This window comes from Sinohyriopsis cumingii, chromosome 17, assembly GCF_028554795.1.
Source record: "Sinohyriopsis cumingii isolate HCF-2022 chromosome 17, ASM2855479v2, whole genome shotgun sequence".
In the NCBI taxonomy this organism is placed as follows: Eukaryota; Metazoa; Mollusca; class Bivalvia; order Unionida; family Unionidae; genus Sinohyriopsis; species Sinohyriopsis cumingii.
The window spans coordinates 94,449,255-94,471,220 of NC_142977.1; the positions used below are offsets into that span (position 1 = coordinate 94,449,255).

General features: G+C 37.5%; 1 protein-coding gene across 1 annotated transcript; it reads left to right on the plus strand.

Annotated features, from left to right (window-relative positions):
* The first annotated feature begins 7,546 nt into the window (after positions 1 to 7,546).
* On the plus strand, positions 7,547 to 20,137 carry LOC149779454 (uncharacterized). The gene is made up of 4 exons (XM_089940132.1): positions 7,547 to 7,704; positions 8,007 to 8,110; positions 14,225 to 15,934; positions 18,618 to 20,137. The coding sequence occupies exons 2-4, from the start codon at positions 8,059 to 8,061 to the stop codon at positions 20,027 to 20,029; spliced, it is 3,174 nt and encodes a 1,057-aa protein (XP_089796258.1). The 5' UTR covers positions 7,547 to 7,704; positions 8,007 to 8,058; the 3' UTR covers positions 20,030 to 20,137.
* The last annotated feature ends 1,829 nt before the right edge of the window (positions 20,138 to 21,966 follow it).

The following is a 21,966-nucleotide window of genomic DNA, read 5'->3' on the forward strand; positions in this document are numbered from 1 at the left end:
TTGTCAGCTACGTTAAAAATGCAAAACACACACACAACATACGAATTAAGCGACAAATTGAAGAAAATGGCAGCAAAGCAAATGACGTACAAACATGGTACTAAGCAAGGATTCTAACCCACGACCTCTCGCATCCGAGGCGGACGCTCTAACCACTAGGTCACAGGAGCGGCTCAAATACTTGAACATAGTTACGATTTTATTTAAAAGAAATTCATAGTTAACTCAGTAACTGTGTGAATATCTAGCATTCCCTCCTGGAATGAAATTTGTTTAGAAGCCTTGATGACTACAGCCATAAAATTTTCATTGCATTTAACTCTGTTCGCAATCCTTAGACCGTATTGCAATCTTATACACTGTATTGGATTATCAGTTTCTTTGTGATATTGCTCGAATCCATTCGATATTCTCGAAATATTATCATTTGTTGTGATGTCATTTAGTACCCTATTTGGACAAGCAACTAACGTCAACTAATTACTTTATTTCATTTTGAACAAAAACCTCCACATTACAGTCATTAGAGTCATGTTAAGCCTATCTACTGCAAATGCTTGTTTGGCATGAGTAAGTTGAAAATTGCTCAGTATTTTCTGCTTAACAATACATAACTATCAAAGACCCTTCTGTATAAACTGATGTCTTTCTTACTTGCGTAATATGTAGATACATTGTAAGATTAATTATTTTTTCTATTCTTTGTCGTCTATTTTCTGTTTGTCAGCTGTAATTTGTTTCCATAATATATTGGTATTTATGTAAGCGTCTGAACTTTCATGATCGTAGTAACGAGGTTTTAAAGTATTATGTGTCTGACATTTGAGACGGTATAAAAAATTGAGACATGATATGTTCAACAAAAACGTTCGAAGTGGTTAAGTAATCTTATAATTGTTTATAAACATTTTTGGGGTATAACTATCTGCAATGTGTGGATGTTTTCACTTGTTTTTCATTAGCGAAGCCCATATTAAAAAATCCTAATAGTTTAAATTTCAATGTTGTCAAACTACTTGCTTAAAGCAAGCTGATTCCACCTCATATTGACATTCATGATAAGCTAAAAGTTTATTTTTACTTATCCATTTGCGTTACAGTATTCATCCAGAATAAAATTCCGAAACAGTAGCCAACATTTTACAATAAGATGTTCAAACCAAATCCTGATCCGCGTTCATCAATTACGTCCGTAATAATAAAACGACAGGAGAGTTGTAAAGGAGATCAGTTTTCACATTAACTTCCTTTAGCCAAAGTAAGGTAGATTGGTTTGGTCTGACTTATCTTCAATCATCATTTTTGCCTTTTGTACACCATTTTTTACTAGCTTGAAGTTGTGTAAGATTGCTGCATCATAATTAGTTTGTCTGCACAAATGCACAAACTCTGATTTGCCTGCGTGAGACAGTAAGTGTAGGTTGACCCATACAGGACCACGCTCAGGTTATTATAAGTCGAAGCACATAAAATCGTGAGGCAACTTGAAGATTGTTTGACATGCTTCACAGCAATAAATTTCCAACAATGTATGTTCATGGCAGGGATGATGATGATAATGTGCAGAGACAAATTAGTGTAATTAAGAACTGTTGTAGTAATTACGAATGTATTAGGTTTCATATATATGAAATTAAGTAGTGATGCACATTTTCTCACGTTGAAGCCGTTTGTTTTTCAAATGCTCGTACCGGGGAAAGGTACAGATTAACGTTCATACTAATCGCATCTTACTGTCCAATTAAATATCAACAGGAGAGCTTGTTTGAGCGGCGTCGCTGGGCTGCATACTGTATGCAATTTCAAGTAAATACTTTTGTAATAATGCCCACATCTGGCATCAAAGATGGCAAAGTCACAATCTGTATATTGCACATGTGTCGGCATTGGCAAACAAAACGTTGGTGAAGAAAAAAGTTAGAAGGATTAATATGAAATATATATTTTGCATTTGCCAAACTGCGTGTTACCAGTTAAAATGCCTTAATATAAAAATAATATCATTGCAACACTGAGTTTAACCAATTAAATTACCTTCATATAAAAATAATATTATTGTCACACAGTGATAAAAGTGACATGACAGTTCTTAGTGAATATCTTCCCTGCAGCACAGTAATACGGTTTCTTAAATAAATGTGTTTTTTCTTCTTGAAGATTGGCCTGTCATATTTGTCGCAATAAATTTCTGTATCTTTTTTTAAAATTTAAAATCAAACGTGCTTTTCAAACCCATCTATCCATAGTGGAAGTCCTATATATTTGTGGCATAATAAAGCGTATATCTTAAAACCATATAGTATAATATCATAAAACCATGTATCATAATATCTTAAAACCATATCGTATAATATCTTAAAGCCATGTATCATAATATCTTAAAACCAAACAATGTCTTACAACCATATAGTATAATATCTTAAAACTATATAATATAACATCGTAAATCCTTAATAATCAACTTTAGTTCAAAACTGTTTAAACATAAAATAAAATCATTAGACAAAATTAAAGCTTACCCAGATGCCATTAAACGCTTTCTACTGAGGCAGTCTCGGGCGGAAATATGATACGACCGTCAAAATGAGTAGGACTGAGTTTAAAAAAAATAAAGCAGGGAAATCAAAGGATAGCAAAAAATTAAACCGGTACTTAAATTGTATTCCAATGAATTTAATTAAAGAGATGATGCCTTAAATATGTCATAAATAGGAGTGGTCCAACAACAGGCCCACGGGTAATTTTTGTGTGGCCCACACTCATACGGAAAGTCAGTTCTATAATTATAGTATACTTGCAATAATATATATCATGACCCACGAACTTTACATTTTGGTCCACGTGTCCACAGTGTTGAAGATGCTGGAACACCCTGATTTAAAAAAGATCACTATGAACTTCTTTTCTATTTTCGCTTCTATCATTTTATTTGGCTGTTTTTTGTTTGTTTGTCTGTTTGTTTTTCCAATTATTTGGTCGTTGGTGTTAATGTTTCTAGTTGTTTCTTGAATGTGTCTTCAAGAGATTCAACCAAAGATATTCCGCACAGCCATGATGGTCTTAACCATAATGAGTGGACATTTATAAAGTTTTCATTAGTGGCTGAAATTGAGGGATCAACATTCGATTCATTTTTGTTCGACAATCACGGTTAAAACTTTACAGATCTCTGAGACATAAATATCACAGACAATTATTTGAGGATGCAATTTCATTTAAAACAAAAGCCTCACCTCAAACTCACATGTCAGAATGCAAAGCTTCAACAGCCATAAAAGAGACGTGTCATTAACTTTTCTATTGCTTAATTTAGATTAGTGGTTTCGTATATTTTTTACAGTCAATCCTGGTCCATTCACCCCTGTTAAAGTTTGTGTGAAAAAGCTTGTTTTTGTTTTAATTACTTTTTAATTCTTCAGATTTATATTCCATTAGTAAGAAAGTTAAAATACAAAATAAATGAATTCTTTAGTATATGAACGAGTACACGTCAGTTAACGCCCAGAGTCGGGTTCATTTGTACGGTCGTCATCCGGTTCCTTGAACGTGACTTTCTCATTCTATGTCTCTACATTAACGAAGATACAAAATCTATATCAATTTGTCTGCATGTAAGAAGCCATTAGTGGATTGTTGGCTGCAAATAGATGTTCTTTCCTCCAAAAAAGTTTAATCTGGCATTTCTCCACCCCCACCCTAATTCAGTAGAAACTCCTATTGCCCATTAGATGAGGGTTTTCACCGTTAGAAATGGACAATACTCGATAATCAAGGAAGGTTTACAAATTAAGTCGCTTTAAAGAAAGTAGTCATCGTGAAAGGAAATAGGCTTACTAAAGTAATGATGATGAAGTTAAGTTAGTATCAATCATGGCTGAACAAAACAACAACCCATAGTTAAGTGAAGAAGGCATATACATTTACATACGAAGGTCCGATCATAGTAATGGAAATGACCTTCGCTGTGTGCAGGAATATAGCATACATCTTTAAATTTTGAGGTCTTTTATAATTGGTACGTTGAGTTAAGAAATAGAAATTATTTATTTTCCCCGCCGTTTTCCGAATTCTGCATTAATAGACAGAGAAGATATTTGATTTCTCTGAATGATCGACTGATATATTATTCATAGAGTGGGTGAGAAAAAACAAACGCAAGACCTTTTGAACTTTAGACAACGTGCAAAAACTACGCAAATCAGGAAGACTTGACAAGGGAAGTGCCCCAACGAAAAGAAACCACTTGTATCAAGCGTCATGGAAATACAAGTTAAGGTAGCAGTAAAACAGTTCGTATAACTGGTAAATTTTATATTGTAGAGGCATTCATACTTTACCTCCCCGTTATTTATAGAATATCATGTAGGCATGATTTTCCGATGTATCCACGGGACCATTCAGAACAGAAACTAATATGTGCTAGCCGGTTTCAACATTAAGTTTAATCAATTTTCTTATTTCGTAATTTGTAAGAAAATCGATCTGTTTATGGCCCACCTTAATCAAGTAATAATTTGGACGCCATTGTTACCGCCTTATATATGAAATATCTCGCCATTGTTTTTAGTATAATTGTTTCGACGTTGAAATTATTTAGGGAATTTCTCAACGTGTAAGATTATGTGTTTGTGTGACTCTAATGGAAAAACTCATAGTAGATTGTTCATCGCATTGAAAACTTGTAATACGTTCAACCTCGTAGCGAAAACATAATATATTCAATCTCGTAGCGAAAACATAATACATCAACCTCGTAGCGAAAACATAATACATTCAACCTCGTAGTGAAAACTCATAATAGATTCAGCATTACAGTGAAAATCATAGTAGATTCAGCTTCGCAGTGAAAACTCATAGCAGATTCAGCATGGCAGTGAAAACTCATTGTAGATTCAGTATAGCACTGAAAACTCTTAATTCATTGAACGTCGTAGTGAAAACTCATAATAGATTCAGCATTACAGTGAAAACTCATAGTAGATTCAGCATCTTTGTGCCAATTTCTGTTCTTCATTCAGTTTATCCGTTTTCTCTCGTGTTCGAAAATATGTACATATTGATACGCTTGATACTGAAAGCATCAAAGACGAAAACTGTATGTGATACATAACAACGAGACCCCGAGAAAAGTCCGATAATATCTGTGATAAAGCTCTTTATACTTGAAGCCTAGTTTGCATTAAAAATTCGACCTAGACAACTTACTTCGCTTTCATGCTTCACTGGGATATGGTCGTATCCAGCTAGCTATTGATGAATGATGTTTTCATTGCGCATGATAAATAAAAATACACATAGCATATACTTCTATTTCCAGAAAATAATTGTGCCATGCGAATATGGAAACGTGGTGGCTAATTTGGTAGAGCGTGGATCTTGTAATCCAAGAGACTTGGTCAGTTGCCTCGGCGTGTCCTGGGAAAAGAGTTTGATCTCTTTCCTTGTCATGATATAGTCAATAAAGTATTAAAAGTGCTATTAAAAATGTTATATACATACATACATGCATACATACATACATACATACAAGAAAAACAATCACCTTAAAGTGCAAAAACAAAAACCAACAGTAAAAAACAATACACAATGATAGCAAATCCATTTTCAGTTTTATTTGCAGCGTTTCATGGAGGTTTCATAAAAAGTATTCTTTTAGTTATCATAATGGAAAGAAATTTTCCGTAAATTTTAATAGAAGCTATATCAATTTCATGTTAGGTGTATTACCTACTCAAATGTAAAGTTTAGTCCCAGAATGTATATCTTGTTTATCAAGATTATAAATGAAGTTAATGACTTCTGTAAAAGAGTAAAATTAATGATAAGATTCAATTTCCTAATGGAAAAAATAAACATTTAGTCATGCAGCACAAGAAGTACACACTCTAACTTCCTTAATTTTCATTCAAAATGTTTAATAAAAGCCAGCTATGTAAGGGAACCACTGCTGCCTAAATGACCCAGATTCGCATCCTTATCTGTCTTCTTGTCACATCTCTCATCCATTAGGTTCTTTTATGGAAACAATTACTGTTGAAAACAGCTCCCTAATTATATGTCATAATTAGACGCAATAAAAATGTTAATCTCTGTCAGCAAGGTACTTAATATTCTTCTTACACTCTCAAAGCAAAAATATTATTTTCATGTCACGTCGGTATGTGAGAAATGATATTTGGGAAACATTTGTGGAAGAGAACAGAAAAGCAGACGAAAAAGAAACGCGAAAAAGCATTCTAAAAACACACCAAATCACGCATGGAGAAAGATGTAACACAGAAAGAAATGCAATTAAACAATTCTGGGAATAATACGATTCTAAACCAGTCTCATTGTTCTTTAAATACCAATGATGTAGAACCAGCATGGTATACCTATCATATATAGAAAACAAGCGCTTTTGGATAAGACATACTTTCTGTATGGTGTATTTGATTATCTTTTAATCAAATAGGATACATAAGACCTGATATATGGTGTATCGACGTATCTCTAGTCAAACTGGATACAACACACATGCTGCGGGTTGTAATTACTTATATTTTGATAAAATTAGATACAAAATTCACACCGCACGGTGTATCAACTTATTGAACTAAATTGGATACAACATACCTGCTGAACGTTGTATCTACCTATCGTCTGATCGAATTGGATACAACAGACCTACAACACGTTGTATCTACTTAGCTTTTAATCTAACTGGATACAACATACCTTTTGACGGTGTGTCTGCTTGTCTTTTGATCAGATTGGATACATAAGTTCCTGCTCATGTTGTACCGACTTATCTTACAATAAGCATAGTCGGCTGCGATGTATGTCAACATTTCATTTTTCTATATGCAGAAATTTGGAGAGCACATTATTAAACACGTTCATTTTGTCGGAACCTGTTCGCTCTCCTTTCTGATAATGTTATTATAATTTGTTCATGTTAAGGCGCATTCAGTGGATTTAAGTTTATCATGCACAATGTAAGATGGTAGAGAATGATGTTTGTTTATCCTGACGTAGACACTGGACTGCATGCTCTGCTCTGCTTTCAAGAAAACATTGTAATACTGTTATAATTATGCTGCAAGGCTAGCATTTTTATTGAATTAAAAATTTTTTTTACCTGTATTTAACAACAGATTTTTATCACAAAACGGATTATGGATATTAAAAGAAGAAAAATTAGATTAAACATTATACTTGGCTTTAAAAACTTAACATAAAGAGTAATTAAAAAAAAAAAACAACAACGTGCTTAATGATCAATCAACTCAAATGTTAAACAGTGCTGAAATATAGGTTCCGTATGTCTCTAAGTTGACCTTCAGTACTATAGACATAGCGAATAATCTATGAAAACCAGTCAGGTCTTATATACTTTTTAAAGAATTCATTTTTTACGTTAATTACTTTAAATGTCGCCTAGAATTCCATGTCGGGCATTGAGATATGTGGCCCATCTATGTTACGGACATTCGTGCTTCAGTATGACACCACGTGACCACAATAGTCACGGCCCATCATGCGCGTCAGTCCTAATAGAGACTCGCCGTGACATCACGTGACGTTTCTCGTTTATTAGCCAGTCATGCGGTGAGGCTGGCCGGGGATTTAAGGTGTAGTGACAGCCGTTCATACACAAAGTCTCGCGCAGTGGATAAGGGCAGAGTTAGAAGGAGCTAGTCTCAGTCCTAACTTTATCCCAAGGTAAGATTCGAGTCATCAAATAAGTTTATCCTTATGTTTCTTTCGTGTGCCATATACCGTGAACCGTTTGTACATATTAACCCACAACGTAGAAATCCTTTTTTTAAATACATTATTTATCTGTTTAATTCGTTGCTATGTGATTAGTTCTTAAAGATTCAGCTCATAATTTATAATAATATGCTCACTTTAGAACCAGAGTACCAAAAATGTCCTCAAGGAGAAATAACATTTTATGCAACGATCATTACAATGTTTGTCTTAAGTTTATAGTAATTCATGGATTTTATTTCGATTTTCAGATAACCAAAATATACACAGTTCATCAACCAAGACGCCTCAGCAAACAACAGAATGACTTTTCAAATTTCGTTATTATTTGTTCTCTTCGGTTTAGTCCTGGCCGGTAAGTTATTCTTTTTCTTTGTCATTTGTCGATACACTTTGCGTATTGAGATATCAGTAACTTTTGTGTCTTCGTCGCAGCCGTTACTGCATTATTACATGACACATGGACATACAAATATTTTTCCTCACTGAAGTTCTGGAGAGCCACCAGGCACCAACCATTGCAACCACATCATAACGGACGAAAAACAAACGCTGGTTTCAGCAGTCTAAACCGAAGTAGTATCATTGCACAATTTGCTGCCGCGTCAAGCCATTGTGGATACGCTTGGGTAATGAAGCATTGCAATTGCCTGATCTCTTTTTAATTAAGTCATAATTAAATAGCTCCATGCAAAGTGGCTTCATTTACGTTTTTGAAAGTTTTCAGCCGCTTTATGACTCATAATGGAAAACAATGGACAATGAAAAATGAATAGTTAACACTTGAATTGAACATTTCTTGTCTTGTGGCGATCAGCTTGAAACAGCAGTGGTAGAGGTTTATCACTGATAGTCTCACAGATGATGTCTTAAAACATTTTAAGAAACCTTATGCGTCTCCGCACTAAAGTTATATTTGATGCGTGGTGCCTAAACGTGCCAGGCTTGCTTATATTTGGTAATTTGACATCTTAATGTATTGACATGACCTTTCCCGAGAAACCGACTCTATGATAGCGCCTGTTTAGATTTGTGTTTCTAATGTTTCCGGTGAGAGATAAAACTATTATGTCTAAATGAAAATATGAAACTTGCAATTAGCGATACGAAGTGCATTGTGTTTTTGTATAACCAAATTCAAATCAAGTGCGGAAATATATGGTACATTAAATCTACAGCAAATCAGAATATTTTACCAGGTACAAAAGCTCAGCGAATGTAGCGATTAAGTTATTTTTCTGAAAAGAATTTGCCCTACAGTGATAAACTAATTAAAGCCATTTTCTTGCTAAATATTTCTTTGGCTAATATGGTGTACTGAGCGTATTCGCGAAACGTTAATGACGCTGAAACGGTATGATTTACAGTTAGAGTACCTTTGGACACGTTACACATTGGTTTACTTAAATCTAATCGAACTTAGTAAAAATGTCGCTGTATCTTTTGATATGCGTGATAGAAATATATTCTCAAGACACTTGTAATGTTCTAAACCTAAGGCATGTACACAAGTCATCGACTTTGTCATGATACAGAGAACTCGTGTCAGTCAGTAGAAATATACTGGTAGCGATAGCTTTTTGCATAAACTATATATGCATGAGAACTAAATGTTATAGACCTTTTAAACAGCTATAAAACTACCATATACTAAATAAGGAAAAAAACACAAAATAAAATATAAAAAAAGAACCCTACGAGAAACAAAGTACAACTATTTTCATTATTTAAGCAAATATCTTTTACAATAACGGAATGCATACAATATACACTTCAGTATGAACATGACCATTGTTTCGTGATCATAAGACACATAAGGACTGCTCCGGCGGCCTAGTGGTTAGAGTGTACGCCTCGGATGCGGAAGGTCGCGGGTTCGAACCCCGGCCGATTCATACCAAAAACTTATAAAAAATGGTACTAACAGCTGCCTCGCTAGGCGTTCAGCATTAAGAGTTTAGTGTTAGGACTGGTCGGCCTGGTGTCAGGATAATGTGACTGGGTGGGACATCATGCTTCATGTCTGCGGCATGACGCCCCGATGCTAGACATCACTATAAACTGCTACACTGCAGACATGGTAGCGATATGACTGAAAAAATGTTAAAGCTTCGTTACAATTCCAAAACACACACACACACACACACACACACACACACACACTAAGATAAATGAGTGATTGCACTTGAATCTCATAGTTTTGTCGTAAGTAAAAATGCAACAGTATAGGGCACATGGTGATGCTTTCAATAGACAAGTGTCGTCCGTTTGCTTAGACTTTCAGCTTTTGATAATACCAATATGCCTTATCCGTTTGGTGTGGTTTCACCACTCTGTCCAACCAGAGCTTACTGAACGATCCTGATCTAATTAGTTCACCTTATAGTGTTTTGGAGAATGCGAAACGGAATATTATTACAAAATATAACTGTTTCCTTGCATGTTATACGTCATGTACCCCTTCAATATAAATATAGCTGTATAGCTTTGCTTGAAATATTGGATATTATATAAAATAACATAGCTTGAGCGTTCTATATAGGAGATACTGTCAGCTTATAAGCAAAGAAAACTAAAAACCTCGAATAGGCTCAAAGGTTGCCAATCAAACTTTGATGTGAAATTTTTGTCTATAAACGTGGATAGGTGGACTACTTTTCATATTCATTGAGAAGGGCTACATATTGAAAACCAGTCTCCTAATATTCATTGAGAAGGGCGACAGATTGAAAACCAGTCTCTTAATATTCATTGAGAAAGGCGACAGATTGAAAACCAGTCTTTTAAAATTCGTTGAGAAGGGCGACATATTGAAAACCAGTCTCCTAATATTCATTGAGAAGGGCGACATATTGAAAACTAGTCTCCTAATAGTCATTGAGAAGGGTGCCAAATCGAAAACTAGTCTCCTAATATTCATTAAGAAGGGCGACATAATGAAAACCAGTCTGTTAAAATTCATTGAGAAGGGCGACAAATTGAAAACCAGTCTTCTAATATTCATTGAGAAGGGCGACATATTGAAAACCAATCTGTTACAATTCATTGAGAAGGGCGACAAATTGAAAACCAGTCTGCTAATGTGACGGTTTTTTGACAGTCAGTCATTACCCAATCTCGAACGACACAAACCTTTTCGTGATCTCATCGATGAACTCGAAGTCAAACATAAAATTGACCTCGAGATAGTGACATAGTTATTTCAACAAAAGACAATCAACTCTGTGAAAGATTGAAACACATGAAAACAGTTACAGTTCAATTTTACTACTACAATAATGTCAAGAATGTACGACTATTATGTGCATGTTAAAAAACCTGCTCGGTTTTTCCATAAAAATAGTTTAAACGGCATACATTTATCGCGTGACTTTAGTCCAGTTGCATTTTGAGCCGTAACAAAACAGATTTTACATTTGTACTCATTTCAAATGAAATTTATTAAATGAATCGAATTAGTCTCTCAAGTCATCGATTGGAAATTATTCAACTAGTTTCATAAATAATATTTTGAAATTAGCACAGATGTAAGATGAAATGACGTTGAAAAATATTCGGATGCTTCGGTCACTATACCTACATGACGTCATTTGTAACGCAATGAATTGTTATTATGCGTATTAAATATATAAAGACATGCTATACCATATGTATGTTTTAAATAACACAATTGTCGTATGATTACAAAAACTGTTCTCGAAGAGTTGAGTACGAGTTATAGGTTAGATGCCAAACTCATTGCTGAGTGGAAAATGCTCATCCTGACCTGGTTGACTCAGATCTTGCCTCAACTGCCAAAAAATCTCCATATGACTCAAAATTTTGTACCTTGTTTCTTCGCTTTATGAATAAAAATCATGCATAACCATTAAAGAAAAATTAAATCTAGCCACTCATTTTGGTAACTTATGTATGTGCTTCAAGTTTGGAATCAAAGGTCTAGCGATTTATGTTGTGTTCTGTCGAAATAATGATGTCTAAAAATGCAGCTTAACTAAGTTCTCAGACTCTAGATTCTTTACGACAGACAATCAGGTTTCAATGACATCATTACCAGTTTTCTTTAACAGAGAACAAGAGTCCTATATCTGTCTAGACCGCTGCATATGTTAATTTAATACGTTTCTGGTACAAATAGTAATTCTATCATAATATATAGTGTCAATAATATACGAAGTCAGTAAGACAGAAAGTCAATAATGTATGTAGTCAGTAAGATATACAGTCAATAAAATAGAAAGTCAATAAGATAGAAAGTCAATAATATAGAAAGTCAATAAAATAGAAAGTCAATGAGATAGAAAGTCAATAATATAAAAAGTCAATGATATAGAAAGTCAATAATATAGAAAGTCAATAATATAGAAAGTCAATAATAAAGAAAGTCAAAAATAAATAAGTCAGTAAACTCTGTAGTATAGAAATCTTTCTGACGTAAGACAGAAAGTCAATAATATATAAAATTAATAAGATAGAAAGTCAATAAGATAAAAGTCAATAATATAGAGTCAATAATATAGAAAGTCAATAATATAGAAAGTCAATAATATAGAAAATCAATAATATATGAAGTTAATAATACAGAAAGTCAATAATATAGAAAGTCAATAATAAATAAAGTCAATAAAGTCTATCGTATAGAAATCTTACTGACGTAAGACAGAAAGTCAATAATATATAAAGACAATAAGACAGAAAGTCAATAATATAGAAAGTCAATAATACAGAAAGTCAATAATGTATGTAGTCAATAAGACAGAAAGTCAATAATATAGAAAGTCACTAAGATAGATCGTCAATAATATAGAAAGTCAATAAGATAGACAGTCAATAATATAGAAAGTCAGCAATATAGAAAGTCAATAAGATATACAGTCAATAATATAGAAAGTCAATGATATAGAAAGTCAATAAGATAGAAAGTCAATAAGACAGAAAGTCAATAATATAGAAAGTCAATAAGACAGAAAGTCAATAATGTATGTAGTCAATAAGATATACAGTCAATACTATAGAAAGTCAATAAGATATACAGTCAATAATATAGAAAGTCAATAAGATAGAAAGTCAATAATATAGAAAGTCAATGATATAGAAAGTCAATAAGATAGAAAGTCAATGATAGAGAAAGTCACTAAGATAGAAAGCCAATGATATAGAAAGTCAATAAGATAGAAAGTCAATAATATAGAAAGTCAATAAAGTCTATCGTATTGAAATCTTACTGACGTAAGACAGAAAGTCAATAATATGGAAAGTCAATAAGATAGAGTCAATAAGATAGAGTCAATAATATAGAAAGTCAATAATATAGAAAGTCAATAATATATGAAGTCAATAATACAGAAAGTCAATAAGATAGAAAGTCAAAAAAAAGAGAAAGTCAGAAATTCCTAAAGTCAATAACTAAATCAAGAAATAAGGACGCAATTTTAGGTTCATACAAAATACAGGAAGTTCTCTATATAATTTACATATCACAAGGCAAATAATAGTCTTTCCAAAGGCACTGAATAAAATAGTGTTCGTCAGGGAAATAATAGAACGACAGAAAAACTGACAACCAACAGTGCTTCTCGTGGGTCGGTGGTTCTGTCCGGGATTTTCCCGGGTTCTTCCTCCACCATTAACACTGGCCGCCATGTATAACATATCGTGTGCTGAAAAATGGCGTTAAACCCTACAACAACAACAAGAACAACAACAATAACAACAACAACAACAGTGCAAAACTGCTCCAAAACCGATCAAAGGACTTTCAAAATCTATCGGGCACTAATCCACAAAAACATTTACGCAAACGAAAACCTATTAAAACACAAAAATATCAACAAAAACACAGATTACTATAAAAAGCCTTCATTATGTATGCTGTAGATAGTACAATTAAATACAAAATAAAGGTTGAACGATGTTGAGTGCTGTTACTTTTTAATGCTAGTAACGCAATGACTCCAAATTGAAGGTGTTAGTAGCTTAGCAATGCAATGTATGTGCCATGTACAATATTTTACATCCCGGATACAATATTTACATCCCGGATATAATATCTCCTTGAGCTGGCTCTTTGTTAAAAATTGCATGAAGTTATGTTCAAAAGCAATTTTGAATAATTTAGTTTGTAATATGTAATAGCTTAATGAATGCAAATTAAATATACATAGCATGTAATCATGGACAAAAGCCATCACACAATACAATTATATATATATATATATATATATATATATATATATATATATATATATATATATATATATATATATATAATGGAAACATTGAACTCTCCAAAATTCTTATTGTAGCGATATACATGGTATCGCGACTGTGGCGATATCATTTTATCCCAATGATATATTTCAATATGACTTGAAAGAGTATACAATAAATAACGCTTTTCTTCACTCTTGTAGGCAAAGCATAGTGAAGCTAACGGCAACTCAGATATTCTTATATTCTGTACTTGCAGGTAATAGCTACCGCTACGGGTCTCACAGTGACGATAGTTACGACCAAGACAGCTATGAACACGACAGCTATGACGGCGACAGCTTTGAGGGAGTCTACTTCCCATATTTTAAGTCATTATACGGTGCTGGATCAGCCGCAGCCGCAGCAGCAGCTGCAGCCGCTGGCGGTGGCGGTGCATCAGCAGCGGCCGCTGCCGCAGCTGCTGCTGGACGTAGAGGTGGAGGAAGACGAGGATGGTGGGGAAGCGAGAGTGATGACAGCTGGGATTGGGACAGCTGGGATGATGATTCTTGGAGCTGGGATTGGGATGACTGGGAGGATTTCTGGGGAGAAAACGGTGACGATGATGACACAGGAGGCTACGGAAGAGGTGGATCAGCAGCTGCTGCCGCTGCTGCTGCTGCCGCCGCTGCAGGTGGTGGACGTTTTGGATTTGGTGGACCAGGTAGTCTAGGAGGTGGCCCAGCTGCTGCCGCTGCTGCCGCTGCTGCCGCTGCCGCTGCAGGTGGTGGACGTTTTGGACTTGGTAGACTAGGTAGTCTAGGAGGTGGTGCAGCTGCTGCCGCCGCTGCTGCCGCTGCCGCTGCAGGTGGTGGACGTTTTGGACTGGATGGACTAGGTAGTCTAGGAGGTGGCCCAGCTGCCGCTGCTGCTGCTGCTGCTGCTGCCGCTGCAGGTGGTAGACGTTTTGGACTGAGTGGACTAGGTGGTCTAGGAGGTGGCTCAGCTGCTGCCGCCGCTGCTGCCGCTGCCGCTGCAGGTGGTAGACGTTTTGGACTGAATGGACTAGGTGGTCTTAAAGGTGGCTCAGCTGCTGCCGCCGCTGCTGCTGCTGCTGCCGCTGCAGGTGGTAGACGTTTTGGACTGGATGGCCTAGGAGGTGATTCAGCCGCAGCCGCCGCTGCTGCTGCTGCCGCTGCAGGTGGTGGACGTTTTGGACTGGATGGCCTAGGAGGTGATTCAGCCGCAGCCGCCGCTGCTGCTGCTGCCGCTGCAGGTGGTGGACGTTTTGGACTGGATGGCCTAGGAGGTGATTCAGCCGCAGCCGCCGCTGCTGCTGCTGCCGCTGCAGGTGGTGGACGTTTTGGACTGGGTGGACCTGGAGATGACGCAGCCGCCGCCGCTGCTGCCGCTGCCGCTGCAGCTGGTGGAACTTGGGGACTAGGTGGACTAAGTGCTGGTGGTGCTGGAGGTGCTACAGCTTCTGCAGCCGCTTCAGCTGCCGCTGGTAGAGGTCGTCTTGGGTCCATTGATTTTGCCAGGTTCTATGGTAAAGACGGCGATGATTCTGCTGACAGCTCCGATTCCCATTCTGACTCTGATTCTGACGGAGAGAGTGACAGTAGCGAGGATTCCAGTGCGAGCAGCAACAGCAACAGTGACAGCAACTCTGATTCAGACTCTAATGGGGATAGTGATTCCAGCGGCGAGAGCAGGGACGCGGAAAGTTCTGCTAGCTCTGCCTCAAGTGATAGCCAGGAGTCTTTGGAGGTTCTTTACAATCTTTTCACAAGATTGGTTTCCGGTGGAGGTGGAGCTAGCGCATCTGCCAGTGCGTCAGCTGCTGCCGGAGCAGGTGCTGCAGCTGGAGCGGGAGCAGGAGCAGGAGCTGGAGCGGGAGCAGGAGCAGGAGCTGGAGCAGGAGCAGGAGGAAGTGCAGCTGCCGCAGCAGCTGCTGCCGCCGCAGGATCAAGCTTTGGTTCAAGAGGTGGGTTGGCAGCTGCAGCTGCTGCCGCCGCCGCAGCAGCAGTAGCGGCCGATGACAAAGGGTTCGATGACGATGCTGTTGCCGCTGCTGCTGCCGCCGCTGCCGCAGCCGCTTCCGGTGGTCATAAATACTAAATAGATGCGATAAGCAATGCTGTTTATTAGGCGTATTTAAAAAAGGGAAAATTGAACACTTTGTTATGTTCTTCAGAATTTATTCCAATTTAATTCTTCTCAATGACCCACTAAATGGGTATATGGGGTGAGTGTCAGTATCATATATTTCTATCTCTTAATCTCTCATTCTTAAATAGACATAGGAATGTTACCCGCTCTAAAATGGTTTAAATTCGACAAGGTTCCAATTTGTATTGAGGAGACTCAGATTGTTTACAAATTAACTTTTAATTTAAAGACTATGTGTCAGTGTATGGACGTCCTATCGATGACATCTTCCATTCGAGGATACCGGCGAGTCCCTGGAGTGGGGAATATACACTTTATTTCTTCTTATCAGAGCGAGCAGAAAGAATATAATGTCAACTCTCAAATGTACATATGTATAAATAATAATAGTATCCAGTATACATGATGATTAGACCATGGATGACTTTGTACACTGCATAATCTTGAAAGCTGCACCGTACGATTGTTTCACAATAAATTCAGAAAATTTTGTTATGTCCCAGAGCATAACGTTATATGTACATTTGTAGGACACATCATTACGATTATTCTACAAAGGGTGACCAAGTTTATATATGGATTTATATTTTTTTGCAAGAGATGACCTAGTTAATGTACGGACTTCACTTATTTGAGCTAATAAACATAATTCCAACTGGAGGTTGTCTTTGTTTATATCACCATATGTGTGACGAAACATTGTCTTTAAGTACTAAAGCCCCTGTAATCTCTAGGTAACAGGAAATAAAAGATGAACATAATATAACTTATTTCAAGTATACGTCATTCAATACAACCAATTAGATAATCTCAATGCATACAGTTTGACATTTACAAAAATAATTATGGCTACATGTTTGGCGGTCTATATTTTGTATTCGAAATACTGTTATCAGGAATACAAGTTTAGTCCAAGAACTACTTTTAATAACACGATTGAGATCAAAAATTCAATTTATTGGAAACGTTGTCATGAGGTTAATTAATTCAAAGGAACGTTCTTTAATACTTGTGACTCGATCAAACGCCCGGTAAAGTAGATAATCTCTACCGCTTCCGTAGACGTTAATTAGTGATTTTTTTTCTTTCTTTCCTTTATAATACAGTCTCTAATTGGGGCATTATATTTTAATTATACTTTTGGGTGACATTATTTGCTTCAGGCCCTGAAGACTCCATGCGCGATAAGACGCAATAACAGTAAATTTATGCATCTTACCTGCATGAACATTGCGCATCAATAACATTTCGCAGCAGCAGCGCATATGGAATTAATCCGGAAATTATATAATCAAACAAGCTCTTATTGCTTTTATTACTAATCTGTTTAAAGTCACTCACTTTGGGTTTTGGTGTCACGTTAATAGTGCTTTGTTATGAAATCGAGGCAAAAGGGACAACATACTTAAAGGCAATGTCTCAGATAGGTGTCATCACAGTCAGTGTAAGGGTCCTTTCGTCATCTATATTCTCTGCGACCAATTTTGTACTCTATTTTAGGGTCTATTATGAGTTAATCTCCATTGGTCAACATTATGTCCGTGAAAATATTTTTGATTCCAAAAAGTAATAACAAAAAATATGCATCAAAGCTATTGAGTGCAGCATGTATACTCTCTTTATCCTTAAACAGTAAGTACACGAATCTCATTTAAAGTCAAAATCAGGCTGTAGTACATGTTAGAGCCGCATCTTTAGACAACATGCTTGAAATACAGCTTCTAAATTTAACTGTTAATTTTTTAAAATGTTTCCATAAAATTTTAGAGATCTACATTGTGGACAGATCTATATCACGACGTGTGTCAATAATTCAGAAAGATAACAACCTTCACAATTTACTTCGGTTAACTTGTTCTCTTTTTTTAAGGCCATGCAGAGCTATATGTAGATCGATAGGACCTGATACGCTATGCTCAAAGTAAAAAAAAGAAAAGAATCTATTATCCTTCTTTACATGGATAATATATTCTGACTTGTGATGAATATATATATATATATATATATATACATATACATATGGTGGTATAAATATTAATATAGACCTGACACAGGAATATAGACCTCACACAGGTTTCTGGTTTTCTTCATAAACTTTTTTTTTCACTTTATGAGTTTTTTTCGGGGTGGGGGAATTCTAAAGTAAGGAATAATGGAGATTTCGGAAAAAATATACACGAGTTTACATTGATGTCCATGGAATCTGAATTTCGTCTTAATATCGCTTTGAAATAGAGTAGCTTTTGATATTTTCAGTCCACTCGAAAGATGTGATGTTTTAATTGAGTTTACTGACATATTCAGAAACACCGTGTAAAATTTGTTAAATTCATATGATAGGTAAATAGCATCAGAGTTCGAACCAATTGTTTCAATTTAACTCTGAAAACTGAAAATTTTCGTTTAGCTTGTATTTATTCCACCCTTTTGAATGCCTCTATTTCTATATGCAAATAATGATTGGTTGCGGGAGGTGTAATGATGTCTATTTCACACAGGTTTTGGTTTCGGTGGTGGATTTGACTTTGGCAGTGCATTTGGATTTGGTGATGGCTTTGGAGATGGCTTTGATTTATTCGGAGGAGGTGCAGGTGCTGGAGCCGGTGCTGGCGCAGGAGCTGGTGCTGGCGGTGGAGGCGCTGGCGCAGGAGCAGGAGCTGGTGGTGGTGCGGGAGCTGGTTCTGGTGGTGCAGGTGGTGATGGTAAAGATGGTGGTTCTGGTGGATCAGGTGGTTCAGGTAGCTCTGGAGGGTCGGGTGCATCCGGATCAGCAGTCAGTAAGAAACGTGACGATGACGATGATGACGAAAGAAAAAAAGTATGGAAACTTTTCGTTGATTTTCTAAAAGATTACAAGAAGAAGAAGAATGATAGAAAATGCAAAGATGACGATGACGATGACGAGGACTGCGACAACAAGAAGAAAAAAGAGGAAAAGAAAAGTAGTGAATCAGTAGGAGCAGGTGGAACTGCCGGTGGTGCTGGTGGTGCAGGTGGAGCAGGCGGTGCAGGAGCAGCTGGAGGTGCAGGTGGAGCAGGGGGTGGTGGTGCAGGAGGTGGTGCAGGCGGTGCAGGAGCTGGAGGTGCTGGTGGTGCAGGAGCTGGAGCCGGATCTGGTGCAGGGGGTGGAGCGGGAGCTGGAGCCGGTGCTGGGGCTGGGGCTGGGGCTGGAGCCGGAGCCGGAGCCGGAGCCGGAGCCGGGGCTGGGGCTGGGGTCGGAGCCGGGGCCGGGGCCGGAGCCGGGGTCGGAGCCGGAGCCGGGGCCGGAGCCGGGGCCGGAGCCGGGGCCGGGGCCGGAGCCGGAGCCGGGGCCGGGGCCGGGGCCGGAGCCGGAGCCGGAGCCGGAGCCGGAATCGGAGTCGGAGTCGGAGCCGGAATCGGAGTCGGAGCCGGAGCCGGAGTCGGAGCAGGTGCGGGGGCAGGGGCTGGCGCAGGTGCGGGGGCAGGGGCAGGAACAGGGGCATGGGCAGGGGCTAATAATGGAGCTGCGTCCGGAGCCTCAGCGGGAACAGCAACCGGTTCAGGTACGGGTACCGGTCTAGGAACAGGAGCCGGTGGTGCCGCTTCAGCCAGTGCTGCTGCTGCAGCAGGAGCAGCCGGAGGTTCCGGAGGCTACTATGACACACTGGCACAAATGATGCTTTTATCAGGAGGCGAGGGAATGGGGGATAACGCTATGATGCTCCCTCTAATGATGTCTGGATTCGGCACCTCAGCTGGTGCTGGAGCCGCTGCTGGTGGCGCTGAGGGAGGCGCAGGGGGAGCTACTTCAGGTAGTGCGGCTGCTGGAAGCTCTTTTAATTCTTACATGCCATTCTTATTGATGGGAGGTGGCGGTGAAGCAGAAGGACTTAATGGTTTAATGGCATATCAAATGATGAGTCAGGGCGGACAAGGAGCTTGGCGTTAAACTAAATGTTTTAACAGATAAAAAGTAGCGGCGTTGTTTTTCGTGTTTATTAAATTCGAATCCAATATTTATTTGTTTTGTACATTGTAATTAAAATTCCTAATGGTTGTTTTGTATTGTTCTTCTTTATCATATATGAGAAGTACACTAATTCTGTGAGTATAAACATCGAGTCTACTTTGATATTCTCCAAATATGTTGAACAAGAACACCAAGCGCATGTCCAAATTTCACAAATTTGAGCCATTTTTTTAAACTTTACTTAAAAGCTCGGGTAGCATAGCCTTTTCCTGATTGGATTTACTCTGTTTCTTTCTTCCAGCTTGCTTTATTCCAGTGAAGTATGTGTACTGTATCTACACTTTATGATATCATGCCGAGGCCGTTTAACCAAGACATGTTCCTACACCGTATCAAACCAGTCCTTTCCTTATCTCTGAACACAGCACTGTTTGGTGTCACTTTGCACACCAGCTTCATCAGAGAACTCATAATGAAACATTCTGTCCAAAATAATGGCGGTAGGTACAGTAAAATGCCAATAAAAAACTCCTCCTTGCTACTTACGGTGCTCCAACCACCCACTCCATTAGGCCCCAGTAGTCAATTCAGTCATTCTCACCACTTACATTCTACTTACAATCTACAACCTATCTATGATCTAGAGATTGTTGGAAGGGAGCAAAAGCTGTGGTATAGCGATGGTAAAATTGCAGCAAGAGATACGGCCATGAGATATTAAAAGAATGTTTGCAAATGACATGGCCTAGAGATGGAAAAAGGGAGCAAACGCTCTGGCCTAGTGATGATGAAAAGGGAGCAAGATATATGGCATAGAGACGATAAAAAATGAGCAAGAGCTATGGCCTAGATGTGGTAAAAGAGGGAGCGAGAACTATGACATACAGATGATAAAACGCCACGTGTTAAAGTTATAAGTGTTGCCCGGGAAATATCATTAAAAAAGGTAGTAGTACATGGTGTTGCCACAGGGTTTTATTTGTGTGTTTTTCCCCGGCATTCTGTAGTGAACACCATCATGTAGTTGTTCTTGTGGAAAATGTAAGATGCGGGATAGCTCTCTTATTTATTCGTTTCTCACCCGCTCCAAACAGCAAACACCCAACATCCAGATCCACCGTCGAACATTGTGCTGGTAAATCAGGGTCTACGCTGTTACTTCTAATTATCACCTCAAAAAACAACCGTGTACAACATGACTTCGGATTTTGAATAAAATTTCTCGTATTTCTTTCCTCACATCAATATATTAATATCCACAAGTATATACCGCAAGTGCATATCAGTAACTCTGTTTGCAACAAATTGAACTAAACATATTTTACATTATAGGATGATGACTATAGACATACATTTGAGATGGGTAATATTTTTATCGACCACATTCGATGAAAACATTAAAACATAAATTGAAATAAGTTTCAATGCAATAAATAATTTTAAACACATTATTCCAGATATAAAAACAACATCTAACATGCTTGAGGTATTAATGTAATTGTCTTCGTCACGGCACGATTATTGCAAAATTTTCTCTTCAAGAATATATATATATATATATATATATATATATATATATATATATATATATATATATATATATATATATATATATATATATATACAAGTTATTAAATTTAGATGCTTACAAGATCATACGATGGAAGTTTTGAAAACTCTAATTACTGTAAAATGTACCCATCCTCTAAGACTAAGTTCTGCCCCACCCATAAACTCGTGAGTACAATAAAAAAAGCTATAATTGCTTTAGCTTTTAAAAACAAAAATACATGAATTTGAATCGTTAATCTCTATGCTAGAAGAAAGAAAATAAAAATTATACCCCACCCAGGAACACCAAATACAACATTATTGCCCATAGGTCACACAGAACATTGGCTTATAACCTAGAATGT